We start from the raw sequence: 15,000 nt of genomic DNA on the forward strand, positions 1-15,000 counted from the left end.
AGTGTGATTAAGATTACTTTTACTCTTTTATTTTCTTGGTTTCTTCTAATTATTATTATTATTATTATTATTATTATCATTATTAATTCTTATTATTGTTATTGATTTCATTATCATTATATTTATCATTTGTACTACTTGATATTATTATTGACATTATCATCATAATAATTATTATTGTTATTATTATTATTATTATTATTATCATTATTATTTTTTATTATTGTTATTGATTTCATTATTATTATATTTATAATTTCTAGTACTTAATATTATTATTGACATTATTATCATAATAATAATTATAATTATTATTGATATTATTATCATAATAATAATTATTATTATTACTATTTTTATTGTCATTATTATCATTATTATTATTATTATTATTATTATTATTATTGTCATTATTACTGTTATTGTTATTATCATTATTATTATTATTTTACAATTATTGTTACTACTATCACTATTATCATTATTATTTTTTCACTATTATAACCATTATCATTATCATTATCATCATCATCAAAATCATCTAATCATACTTCATTATTAGTATTATTTATGTTATTCCTAATTATATTTTATTTTGCTATCTGATCTTCATAACTTTATCATGACCTTTTTTTATTTGCATTTAGAGATAGATATTATTATTAATTATATTGTATGAAAGTACTTATATATGAATATGTGTACATGTGCCTCTGCATTATCATGTTATCATCATCATCATTATCCTTGTCATCGTCATCACGATATGTCAATAAGTCATCGATGATTCACCTAATCAGTATGCATAGGCCTAGAATCATTATATAACAAGTCCATTACCAGCGTTCTGACAAGAAACACTCGGTAGGGAAAAGCCTCAAGTCTAAAATAAAACGTTTATTTTCCTTAAAATATGTTGTATCTCTAAAACTCTTATTTTCATTAAAATTTAATAACGTGGGAATATAAAGGCTTTTTATCACCTTGAACCTTAATGTCGTTGAAGTGTATTTTACCTAAGAGTTATTTTTATAATTACATTTTGTCAATCTTTTATTCTCTCTCTCTCTCTCTCTCTCTCTCTCTCTCTCTCTCTCTCTCTCTCTCTCTCTCTCTCTCTCTCTCCCTCCCTCCCTCCCTCTTCTCTCAATCTCTCTCTCTCCCTCCCTCCCTTCCTCACTCCCTCCTTCCCTCTCTCCCTCTCTTCTCTCTCTCTCTCCATCAACCCGGTAATTTCTCAAGTGCCACTTATCTGTCTCAATTTCCAACAACCAACCCAGCCACCGTCAATTGCCCGCGGGTAGATTACCGACCATAATTGATTTGTTAGGCAGACTGACTTCCCAAAACCCCGTGAGTCGAGTGTGGTTTGGTGGCCAGGGAGACAATGCCTCTTGGGTGTGCGTGAGTCGCGTGCGTGTGTGCGTGTGTGTGTGTGTTGTGTATTGTGGGTTGTTGTTTATTTGTGTTTAGTTTTATATGTTTTTTGTTTTTTTTTGTAATTTGTTACCTGATCTTATTTTATATCTTTTGGGTGATCGTGTTTGATTAATTCATTTTGTTCCTGTTATACATCCATCCATTACAATTATTATTTTCTTATTACCTTTATTTATATATTTACTTGAACTTTCTAGTGGCCTTTTCTATATTCATTTATTTATTTAATCTTTTGACTATTAGTCTATATATATATATATATATATATATATATATATATATACATATATATATGTTGTTTTCTATATCAGGATTAAGTTTTGTGCGTTGCAACATCAGGAAAAAATATATAATTGTCGATGAATATGCGTTAAATTGTCATGTTTAGTTACGAATAGAATTACTCGAATATATCAGTGAAGTATCCATTTTCATCTATAGTGATATATAACAAACTACCTATTTCTCTCTCCTATCACACACACACACACACATACACACACACACACACACACACACACACACACTCCCTTCCTTCCTTATCCCCGAGAGCTCCTAGATGGACCGAGAGATAAGCCAACCTATTAGGCGCACCTATTTGGAACCTTGTTTGTTTTGCCGATTTAATTAGGTAAGGCCAAGAACAATTTTTCAGAGTGTTCGATGGGCGGGGCTAGGCGATAGAAGAGTACCAAGGGAATGGGTAGAACGCCGTTAGGAGTCGATGAAATAGCTTTTTTTTCTCCTTTTTTTTTTTTTTTTTTTTTTTTTTTTTTTTTTTTTTTTTTTTTTGTGTGTGTGTGTGTGTGTGTGTGTATGAACCCCATAATTATGATACCAGGTATGAATGGAGGGAGTCTGTATAATAGGCGATTGGAAGGTGGCTAGGTGGTATTTTGGGTCCTGTTGTGAGACTGTCGAGGGAGAGGAGGTGAAGGTGATGGTGAAAAGGAAGAGAGAGATAAAAAAATAAGAGTATTTATGCGAATGAGATTTTCATGATAAAGGGAGATAGCTGAAAAAAAAGACGATTCGAATTATGTTTCGAAAAATGGATATGAAAAAAAAAAGAAAATTAGGAGAAAGAAAAGATTAGGAGCAATAAAATAAGGGGAAATTGAAAAAGAGCTAGAGAGAGAGAGAGATAGAGAGAGAGAGAAAGAGAAAGAGAAAGAAAGAAAGAGAGAGAGAGAACGAAAAGAAAGAGAGAGAGAGAGAGAGAGAGAGAGAGAGAGAGAGAGAGAGAGAGAGAGAGAGAGAGAAAGAAAGAGAGAGAGAACGAAAAAAGAGAGAGAAAGAGAGAGAGAAAGAAAGCTTGCAAGACCCGCGAACCATTCCTGCAACGCCGGGGCCTAAGGTTCGACAATAGCGGCAAGAGTTGCTATCGCCCCGAGACGCTATCGTTAGCACCGGGCGAGGACAAAGAACGGGGGAGGAAAAAGCGAGTGATTTACGAGGAAGGAAAGACAAAGCGAGCCCGAGTGACCCATAGGCGAGCGCCACAATCTTCCCCCGCAGATGCACGGCCGATAGATGGTATTGAGTGTCGGCAGAAATTTACATAAACATTGAATATCTCCGTGAGAGAGATGGAGGGGAGAGAGGGAGAGAGGGGAAGGGAAAGGGAGAGGGAAGGGGAAGGGGAAGGGAAAGGGAGAGGGAAGGGGAGGGAGAGGGGGAGGGAGTGGAAGAGGGAAATGAAGGGGAGAGGGAGAAAAAGAGAAAGAAAAATAGAGAAAGAGAAATAGAGAGAGAGAGAGGGAGAGAGAAAGAAAGAGAGAGAGAGAGAGAGAGAGAGAGAGAGAGAGAGAGAGAGAAAGCGAAAGAGAGAGAGTGAGAGAGGGGAGAAAGAACGAGAGAGAGAGAAAGCGCGAGAGCAAAAGCGAGTGAGGCAGGTTACGGATGGACGGCAGAAGAGATGGCGCTGGCGAGGCAAAGAGAGAGAGAGAGAGAGAGAGCGAGACGAGATGAATGCTTTAGCGTGATAGATTATAGAACGTGATAGACGCGCTGAAACATTTTGGAAAGAACGGCCTTCGGTGCCCTCATTATGGGGGGGAGGAGGAGGGAGGAGGGGCACAGGGGAAAGACGTGGCTGATGCGTTAAGGGGAAATGTTACGTGGATGACTCAAAGGAAGGGGAAAAGGATAACTACGAGACTAGAACGAGGGGAATGACGTGGAGGTTTAGGAATGCACAGCACACTAATACTTGATATGTATAGGAAAAGAGATGGTATAGATTCCTTTAAATGGGACACTAGACTAGTCCTATATATTTCAATTCTCTCACAGGTTAGTTAACGAACATTCAACATTGGATCCATAAATCTATTGCTTTAAAGTCCTCTCCATCAGTTACTGTAAGCTGGATATTGTATTTATTTTTTTCTACATATTTCCTTCCTGGAATGAAAAAAAAAAACAAAAAAACTCAGTGCTCCCGAAAAATCCCAGGTATTCTTTACCCAAGCGTGATATATATCCTGATTAATTATAGACGATATACCCACCAAGACTGCAGTATGCTATTGATAATGATGGATAAACAGAATGCACGCGGAGAAGCTATACGCCTGATGTGTACTCTGGCCCTCAAACTGGAGTTGACGCCCCCGAGAGCTGTGTAGTCGGTGAAGAGCCGAGCCAGTAAATCGAGGAAATCCCGGCCGATAAGATCCTTAATCATTAGCGGATCCTTAATTTTTCAACCCTCCTCGCGAAGAAGCGGAGGAGGAGGAAGGAGGCAGGAGGCAGGAGGCGAAGAGCACGCTTCCAAGAGTAGCGGGGACTCGTCGATGGGAGGGCGTAGAGGAAGAGGAAGGGGTGGGGTGGGAGGAAGGGGTGGGGTGGGAGGAAGGAGTGGGAGGGGTGGGGGGAAAGGGAGGGTTAGAAGGAAGAAAGAGAGAGAGGAGGGGTTGGAGGGGTGATCCATACATAACCTACCCCTCATCCTCCAGAAGCTCTTCTTCCTCTTTTTTCTCTTCCTCGTCACCCTCTTTAATATATATATATATATATATATATATATATATATATATGTATATATATTTATATATATATATATATATATATATATATATATTGCTCGGTGGTGTGCTGGTGTAGACATGTGGGGCTTCACATACTTAGATGTTGTGCCATGAAAGAGGCGATGGAGTGTTTATAATTATGTGGTTTTCCCTGCGGCTTCTGAGGGTCCAGGAGGGGGTTGGGGGGGGGTTCTGTATTTACTTACTGTTTAGATATTCATGGGCTTAAACTTCCTTCGATTTGGATATAGAATTATGCTGCTTTTTTCTAGATTATATGGAACTTTGTATTAATTTTAAAATGGTAATGATTGACCATTTTTAAATTCATGGAAAGACCCCTATTTAAGCGATTGTGACAGCACAATTTCTACTACAATTTCACTCGTTACAGGCTGGAAATCACATGGTTATATACACTCACAGTAGTTCTTTACTTTCCCTACCATGTATGTCTGTTATGATTACCATTTCGTGTTTTTTTCAGGCAAATGTTTCCTCAGATGAAGTTTCGAGTGTCTGGGCTAGACCCCAAAGCCAAGTACATCCTCCTACTAGACATCGTTGCCGCAGACGACTGTAGATATAAGTTCCATAACAGGTATCCGAGTCTACCCAATTTCAGCCACACAAATCACTTCTCTCTTAACTACTATTATGTTTGTCCAGACGACCAATTTCTGTTTCTCTTTCTCACTCTCTCTTTTTCTCTATATCTATCTATCTATCTCTATCTCTTTTTATTTTATATATATTTATTGTGGTTATGCCTTCCTTGGGTGTGGCATCTCCGGCTTCCCGACTTTCTTTTGTTTCCCGCTGAGCTTTCCGTCTATTCTTTGATTTATTTTCTGTTATTTACTTTTGGCGCTGATGACTGATGATTTCCTCTTTCGCCTCCGCCGATTTTTATTTGTCGTCTTTATTTCCCCGCTTTGGTAACCCCTATATTTGTTTTCATATCTGTCATGTATTCTATCAAAAGTCTGTTATTATTCTTGCAGACGTATGTTCCCTGCCTACAAGGTCCGTGTCTCTGGCCTTGACAAAAAAGCAAAATACATCTTACTTATGGACATCGTGTCAGCTGATGATTGCCGCTATAAATTTCACAACAGGTATTGTTATAGACAACCCCAGGTTAATCCACTATTATAGAAAACCCCAGTTTTAATTGATTGGAGGGCTTCATATCATATATACATATATATAGTACACAAGCCAACCTATATGACCCTTCCGCTATAGAAACCCTTTATAGAAGAGTGATTGTGTGTATATCATCAAAGAATTTCGAGACTTTGCTCATTTTGTACATACATGCAGAAAATTAAGGTCTGTAAAGACCCCTTACAATATATCTATATATATATATAGAACCTCGAATTAAAAAAAAAAAGACGTCTCTCTAGAATTCTCAAACTTTAGTCATAGCACAAACTTTTTTTTTTTTTTATTATACATATACCCCAAGGATTGGTATTAGAACTTCCCTCCCACCCCATCCCCCACCCCTTTGCCCCCTCCCACTCCCCCCTCGCTTTCAGTACACAGAGCCAATAACAGAACCTCCTGTGCCTGTATTATTCAGCCCTTTGTATTCCATTAAAAGTTGATACGTCTGTAAAGTATGTAACATCTTACTGGGGACTAAATACATTATCAAAGCTTATGTTGAAACGACCTGCGACGAATATAGAGAGAGACTTGCCTTGGGTTTTGAGAGAGTTCTGTTTTTACTACACTGATAAGAAAATAAAAAAAGGACAAGAATTAATGATCATGAAATAAGGATAAACTGTTCTACCTGCAAAGGAAGTTTTGAGATCAAAATGGAAAAGAAAAATCATTTTTCATTATTAGTTTATGCTCTGAATGGTAATGATATTTCTTAAATCTTCACAGAACTCTGTCATGACACTACGTTCACCCCCCCCCCCTTGCCCGCAGTCCTACTCCCCCCCACCAATCACATCTCCGTATTTTTGCCTCATCCCTTACCCCCCACCCCCACCCCCACCCCCACCCCCTGCATCAACCCTAACTTAATTCTCAAAAGAATGAAAAGATAAAAACCCATTTTACCCTCCACGGTCATATAAGAAATAAGTCTTAAAAAAAAATAATGATAATAAAATGATTGAATAATGATGATGATGATGATGATGCAACAGAAGCTATGCCACGAGACTGGTCAATGGAGTACTGACCTGACCTGACCTTACCAGAGACTTTGATTGCATGATTTACATCCCTTTCCCCTTATTCTCATTATCATTTATTTCCTGCATTGTATTTATTCGAATTCTTTTTTCTTGCATGTGCCGGATTCAAGGTTGTTTACCCAAAGTAGCCTTATAGAACTTAACACAGTCTTCCCTCCACCCCCCCACTTTTTTTTTCTTTTTTTTCTTTTTTTTTAGTTGCAAGTTATATCCCTTTTTTGGAAGATTCTCTGCCTATCTCTTTCTCTCTTTCCCTCTCCTTTCATTTTATTTTATAAGTTAAAAAAAAAAGAATGAAAGACTATCTGTATAATAGTCCGTTTAATAGTCATGCTAGTTAACAGATGATTTAATTAATGTTGCATTATGAATGATTTTTTTGAAAGTACGTGATTTATAATACGATGTAGCAATCAACATTCCAATAGATAAAATAATGTCGTTTTCTTAGGAAAAAAGAATTAACAAAAATCTTGTTATTAGCATTATTTATCAATTACCTACTCAGTTAATGTAGATGATTATTTTATAGATTATTGGCAGTATGATTCAATACTAAGTAAAGATTTCAACCTTTAATCTACATGTGAAATATGATAATATTAATGTTGAGGATAATGGTGGTAATGGTGATTAAAAAAATGATAATGATGAGAATGATAGCAACAGAATAATGATAAAGATAGTAAGAATTATTGATAGTTATTGTTTTTATAATAGTAATTCAAATTTCACAAAAAAAAAGAAAAAAAAAGATATAAAGTAAAGAATATGCCTCAAAATAATGAGAAATATAAAAGATAAGTGGTGCCTTTTGCGTATTTTTGCTGTCATATTAACACCTGTTTCACTCGATATAGCTTTATATTCATTGAATATAATTATCAGTTTAATGTCTTTAACGTCAAGATACTGCCAAAAGTCATCTGATTTTGATCGATAATAAAATATACAGTTCTTTGATATATTAGATTACTTTACATATATTTTTGGTCAAGTTTTAGTGGCTGGTTATAATTCCACAATAAAACAGTACGTGGAATAAATTAGATCAGTTAACTATACGTAATTTCCACGCACTGTACTTACACCTATGGAGTATTTTCAAGATAGATAAATAGATATGGATATAAAGATATAAAGGAGCTATAGGGACGACGGATGTATTGAAATATTGAAATGTTGATTGCACGTTTGGATTTGTAATGTATATATATGTATATCATGCTTAACAATATTTATGCTAGGACCTTTTTTCAATAGTTATGCTTAATTCATGCTGTATATTTCATGACAAAGGAGCTTCCTTGATGAAATCATTCATAAAAGTTAAGAATTTGATAACAGGAAGTTGTTAAATTCGTCCGAGTAATAGAACCAGTTATATAAAACTATATTTTCATATTATTTTCAATTTGCTGGACTATTATTTTTTTCTTCTTGATTTTATCATTTTCGCTTTGATTCGTTGTTGTTGAAATAAACCTATATTCATTTTGAAAAGAAAAAAAAAATCATATCCAATACTACAAATGAATATGACATACTCACATCCCAGAAAAAAAAAAAATGCCAATATACAAAATATTCAATATAGTTTTGTTCTGTTTTTTTTTTTTTCTTTCATTTTTCTTCCCTCATGCAATCCACTCATACTCGACCCCCTTTTCCTCATAGCAGGTGGATGGTTGCTGGCAAAGCCGACCCCGAGATGCCCAAACGGATGTATATCCACCCGGATAGTCCTGCAACGGGCGAGCAGTGGATGCAGAAAGTGGTGTCCTTCCACAAGTTAAAACTCACGAATAACATCTCCGACAAACACGGCTTTGTAAGTATGGTTTCTTAGTGTTTTTTTTTTTTTTCTTCTTTTTTTGTGTCTCATTTTTTAAATTGTTTTTTTGTTTGTTTGTGTTTATGTGTGTGTTTTTTGGGGGGAAGGGGTGTGTGGTGTTTAGGTTGGTATGGGGGTGTTTTCATTTTTGTGTGTGTGCCCGTGTTGTTAGGAGTGGGGAAGGGGCAACGGGAAGAAATGGTTTTGCAAGTTTTGAAGCTTAAGGTATATCAATAAACAGGTTCACGGGGTGAATGGAGCATATATGTAGGGGATCCTATACTTTGCTATTGATACAAGCACTCAGGCACATGATCACGTACTCACACGCATATATATATATATATATATATATATACATATATATATAAATACATATATATACATATATATATACATATATATATAAATACATATATATACATATATATATGTATATATATATATATGTATGTATATATACATATGTATATAGTATATAATATTTATAGATGTATGTATATTTAAATATATGTATGTATATAAATGTGTGTATGTATGTATTCATTCATTTATATGCTTCTCGACACATTCCCTATCATAGGCAAAACAAATATATATATATAGTGATAACAAAAATATGAGATAAATACACTCACGGTCTTGCAATCCATCCCACTGAGTTTCCATTAAACTGCCTCATTTGTCAATGCAAAGCAACCAGTGGACAGTATGCACAGCAAAGTCAGTCAACAGTGATACTAAAAAAACAGAGCTTAGAAGGAAAGAAATGCAAAAATTGGTAGTTCCCTTGGAAATAATATACAAGCGATAAATATTATTATTTTTTTTTTACTAGACAGAAATATAACACACAAACATTGAGTCCTGCCAGATAGTCCACACAAACACAAAATAGTTCCATACACCCCCACCCCTCCCCTAAATACCACCAACAAAAAAAATAGTACAAGACACAGTAACCCCAACCAAAATCCAACCTCACCCCCCCCACCCCCAAACCCCCACCCACCCCCTCCACCCACCCCCACGACCCACCCGTAAACACAGTAATTAATTTGCACCACGGTAGAGGTGAACCACGCATGCGCGACGGCACTGCGTGTTGAGTCGGGTACCCACACTTCGTTTTCTATTGTGGTGGTTCGTGTCTCTCTCGTTTTCTGTTGTGCGTTGCTTGTCCGTACATGGGTCCTGCGCGGGCGTACATCTTGCCTTCTCAGGAGATGAATACTTAATTTCGTGTAATGATTCCTTCACAACCTGTGCTTTGTGGCTTATAATGGAATTGATGTTGAGATGTGTGTTAGCATATATGTTTTTGCATTTTTATTTTTTTATTTTTTTTTTTTTTTTATGGATGAATAGTGATGGGGCGTTCTGGAAAGGGCATGGGGGGGGGGGTATATGGGGTGGGTGATGGGGGAGGGGGAAGGGGAAGGAGCATGGGGGTTGGGGGTTGGGGGAGGGGGGGGGGTGTTGAATGTTGAATTACCTTATGCTCGCCCGTGTGATCGATTGCCTCATTGTCTTGAAATTTAAGAGCGAGGACTTTTTATTTAATTAGCCAGCGGAGTTTGTTTGAGGTTCGATTCCCGGATGTTCTTGTTTTGATTTATTTATTGGAAATGATGCTGACATTCTAGAGTTTAATATATGTATATATATTTATATATATATTTATATATATACATATATACATATATATACATTATATATATATATATATATACATATGTATGTATGTATATAAGTTTTACATAACACTTTGCATCATAACGATCTTATAAAAGCAATGTATCACTTGTATTATATATATGTATATATATATATATACATATACATATACATACATATATGTATGTATACATATATATATATATATATATATATATGTATGTATACATATATTATATATATATATATATATGTATATATATATATATTTGTATATGTTTATACATACATATTTTACTATAGTAACAAACAAACAAACAACTACAAACTCACCCAAAAAAAGAAAAAAAGAAGAAACGAAAACAAACCGGAACGGCCAATCCGCGGCCAGGAAAAGGGAAATCGCGGACCAATCCCGTTTCACGAAGCCGGGCGCTCGAGCGGCGTCTAAGAATGCGGACTCCAAACTCCCGCTAATGGCTGGATCAGATAACCTCTGGAACCCCTTTACAGCGAACACATAAACCCTTAATGACTGTGTGTATCATCTCGGAGCCTCGTCCAAAATCAAATAGGTAGATAGATCAATCAGCAACAATAGATGACAATAACAATTCTTAATGGACAATAATTCTGCCGGTTGCATGAGGTCGTTGCACAGGGGTGGGCTTTTAACGAGGTGGTTCCATAGTTAATATGCAAATTAGTTGTGCTTGTTAACCGACTCGGACAATCGGAGGAACTGAGTGATTCTCGGGGTGATGGGAGAGGCTGGGCCCAGAGATGGAGATGCTGGATGAAGAGATGAGGATGTTGGGAGGGTGGGAGATGAGAGAGAGAGAGAGAGAGAGAGGAGAGGGTGATGAGACACAGTGAGAAAGGGAGATGAAAGAGAGAGAGTGAGAGAAGATGAGAGAAAGAGACAACATGAGTGAGAGTGGGCGGAAAGGGATGAGGGGTGTGTTAGAGAAGAGATAGAGAGATATATTGTGAGGGGGAGAAGAATGAAAGAGAGAGAGAGAGAGAGAAAGGAAGAGATAAATCGATAGAGAGAGAGAGAGAGAGAGAGAGAGAGAGAGAGAGAGAGAGAGAGAGAGAGAGAGAGAGAGAGAGAAAGACATTATAAAGAAAAGAAAGACAGAGACAGAATATAAACAAATATAGAGAGAAAGAGAAGAAAATAAAGAGAGAAAGAGAAAATAAGAGAGCGACAGAGCAACCGCACGTGAGGAAAAGACGGTAATGCAGACGAACATGCTGATTTGTGTATCGATGAACAGAAGGAGGAGGAGGAGGAGGAAGAGGAGGAAGAGAGGCAAAGGGGAGGAGAGCAGAGGAGATAAGTGGCGATGAGGAGGAAGAGGGGAGTGGGATCAGAGAGTCTGAAGAGAAAGGCTGTGAGGTAATCTGCTGGAAGAGGACGGTAAAGGAGAATGAGAGAAAATGAGGAAAATGAAGAAAAGTTTAGAGAAGGAGAGGGAGAAGGAGAGGGATAAAGAGAAGGATAAAGATAGGGGTAAAGAGAGGGATAGAGAAAGAGAGATATATAGAGAGAAAGGGATATATATATATATATATATATATATATATATATATATATATTTATATTTATATATATAATATATTTATATTTATATATATATATATATATATATATATATATATATATATATGTATATACATTTAGAGAGAGAGAGAGAGAGAGAGAGAGAGAGAGAGAGAAAGAAAGAGAGGATTGAAAAGGCAGGAATGCTAAGGATAATAATTCAAATATAATAAATGTGAAAATCGATAATATAAACGTCGACAGTATTAACAATGTCACGATTATTCAGCGTGACAAGCCTTCGAAATAACATATATCATCATAATCACCATCTGCATCATTGCAATTGCCATGCTCAAACTATCACCATCATTTAGCATTACCCTAATCACCATAATCATCTCTATCACCACCACAGTGTCACAACCTTCCCGAGAATCATCACCACCACGCTGACATAAACTCATCACATTTCTCACCACAAAAAAGAGCTTTTCACTGTCTTCCTTCGTCATGTCTATAGTGAACAGGTCTAGCGTTCTATTCCTGTGTTTTCCCCTGTTCTTCCTTTCGTTATTTCCCTTGCATTTTGTTCAGCGCGAATCCTTCCCCTCTCTCGGCGAAAAGGGGAAAAGTTCTGGTGGACGTGAGAGTCTTTTCGGCCGAGCAAACATGCAGCATTAGATATTTCATACGGCATTAAATCTATCAAACTCAGCGTTGCATGTCGGGCCCGGCTTGTCCCTGACCGCCCACAAACACCACTGCAATAATTCTCTTTGCCTCGATGACGTATGGGCGCTCATAGACTTGCAAAGTGTGTTGCACGGGATCGCCCAGTCTCCTTTTACACACATATACACGCACTTATACATGAGCATACACATGCGTGCGTGCTCACGCACACACACACACACACACACACACACACACACACACACACACACACACACACATATATATATATATATATATATATATATATATATATATATATATATATATATATATATATATATATATATACGTAGGAACGTAGCCACTTCCTCCCGCTCCCTCCTACCCTCTTTGCACGCATACACGCACGCACACGCACGCGAAAATGCACTTCCGCGCGAGAAGACACGCTCTGCATACCAATCCCCAATAAGCATACCCTAGTCCCCACGAGTATATCCCAATCCCCAATATAAACTAATCCCAGTTACCTATAAGTATAGGTTCTCCACGATCATACCCCAATCCTCTAAAAATATGCCCCAGTCCCCCACATGAGTACCCCCCCCTCCCCTCCCCAAGCATACCCCGACGCCAGGCATACAAACCGAACACCGAGCCTCATAATCTATCGGGATATGCCGGGTCGTGACAGCGTAATGAAGTCGGCGCTGATTCACCCGCGGCGCTGATCCGATTGCTTCCCCCGAATCGAAATCCACCGCGCGCTCGGACGACGAAGCATTGTGGGAAAAGAGGACGAAAGCGAGCGAGGGCGATCGGTCGGGAGGGAGTGTGTCGGTCGGTCGTAGTGCAGCAGCAGAAAGAAGCCTTCCGTATCGGGGGTTATGTCAAGTTGGGCGGTGGGCAGGACTCTAACCTACATGCGAGAGATAGATAGATAGAGAGAGAGAAAGAGATAGCTAGATAGATAGAGAGAGAGAGAGAAACAGAGAAACCGAGAGATAGATAGATTGATAGAGAGAGACAGACAGAGAAACCGAGAGATAGATAGATTGATAGAGAGAGAGAGACAGAGAAACCGAGAGATAGATAGATTGATAGAGAGAGACAGACAGAGAAACCGAGACAAATAAAGAGACATAAACAAAGATATAGGAAGAATGAGAGAAAGAAAGAAAAAAACAAAAACAATATCAAATCCTAGCACCAACCAATCCTCCAAGTACCCGAATAGAATACCATCAGCAGAACTCTTGACCGTCCAGCGGTATATATGGGTTACAGCGACAACGAATCGGATTGAAGCGTCGACATTCCGTGCAAGAAAACGCAACGAGAGGCTACGGGATGCGCGCCTCTCTGCCTTTCGTTCGGCGCGAGTGAAGTGCTAGTGTGAAACATCGCTGGGTCGAGCTTTGTTTGTTTTGGACTGACGGCTGGTTTGGCGCCCGATTTGCAGCCACGGAGGTTGTTTTTCTCTTTTTTTCTTTTTTTCTGCTTCTTTTTTTTCTTTTTTTTATCTCTCTCTTCTGTTTACTATTTGTATTGTTTTTGGTTCATTTTCTTGATTTATTTTTATTTTTATTATTATTTTTTTTATCTCGCATTCTATCTCGCTCTTTTTCTTTCTTTCTTTCTCTTCTTTATCACTTTTTTCCTTCCTCCTTCTCCTCTTCCTCCTCCCCCTCGCCCTCACTCCTCCCGCCCTTCTCTTCTTCCTCCCCATCCTTCACCTTTACTTCCTCCACCGCTTTTTCCTCGTCCTCCTCTTCCTCCTCCTCTCATTCCTCCTCGCCAATTTCGTCTTCCTCTTTTTCTTTTTTCCCATCCTCTTCAATCATTCACATCCGTTTCCGCAACAAGGTGTAGACAAGAGCGTGGATTAAAGAAGAGAGAGAGAGAGAGAGAGAGAGAGAGAGAGAGAGAGAGAGAGAGAGAGAGAGAGAGAGAGAGAGAGAGAGAGAGAGAGAGAGAGAGAGAAGACAGACAGAGAGAGAGAAAAAAGACAGACAGAGAGAGAGAACGAGAGAGAAAGAGAAAGAGAAAGAAAGAAAGAAAGAAAGAAAGAGAGAGAAGAGAGAGAGAAAGAGAAGAGAGAGAGAGAGAGAGAGAGAGAGAAAGAGAGAAAGACAGAGAGAATAATGTGAATAAATAGCAAGATCACTTTGAAGGCATTTGCAAGCACTTCAAAAGCGGATGTGTGAAAATTAATCGAGGTATTTGTGGCCAAGAGAAGAACAAATACATTTACGCGCTTATGAATTATGACAGTATGACTTGCGCGCGGTAGTAAATGTGTCGTTTTTTTTTGCTTTTGTTTGTCTTTGCCTGTGGCGTTTCCTCTTGTTGTTGTTGTTTCTTTTTTTCTAAAGTGCTTCGAGTTTTTCTTCTTTATTTTTTTTTTCTTCCTTTTGCTATTTATTTTTATATTATTATTTTTTTTTTCATCTTCATTGTCGCCTTCACCTTCATCATCATCATTTTTTTCTTCATCATTTACTTCTGTCCTTCTTCTTTTTTTCCCTCCCCTTTTCTAAGAGGTGTCGCTTAGCCCCGAGCGCTTCC

The 15,000-nt window shown here is 37.7% G+C and overlaps 1 protein-coding gene across 4 annotated transcripts in view; it reads left to right on the forward strand.

The window, feature by feature from the left end:
- LOC122247294 (T-box transcription factor bifid) overlaps positions 1-15,000 on the forward strand; it is a 204,996-nt gene that overhangs the window by 53,782 nt on the left and 136,214 nt on the right. For 2 of the 4 annotated variants that reach the window (XM_043006446.2, XM_043006445.2), the window contains exons 2-4: positions 4,960-5,073; positions 5,477-5,590; positions 8,375-8,528. In XM_043006446.2, coding sequence (XP_042862380.1) covers positions 4,960-5,073; positions 5,477-5,590; positions 8,375-8,528 — 382 coding nt within the window. The remainder of the gene's footprint in view (positions 1-4,959; positions 5,074-5,476; positions 5,591-8,374; positions 8,529-15,000) is intronic. The other 2 variants (XM_043006448.2, XM_043006447.2) reach the window with 2 other exon arrangements.

The sequence above is a fragment of the Penaeus japonicus genome, unplaced genomic scaffold (genome assembly GCF_977035675.1).
Source record: "Penaeus japonicus unplaced genomic scaffold, GWHDUDI00000001_assembly GWHDUDI00000019, whole genome shotgun sequence".
Classification (NCBI taxonomy): domain Eukaryota; kingdom Metazoa; phylum Arthropoda; class Malacostraca; order Decapoda; family Penaeidae; genus Penaeus; species Penaeus japonicus.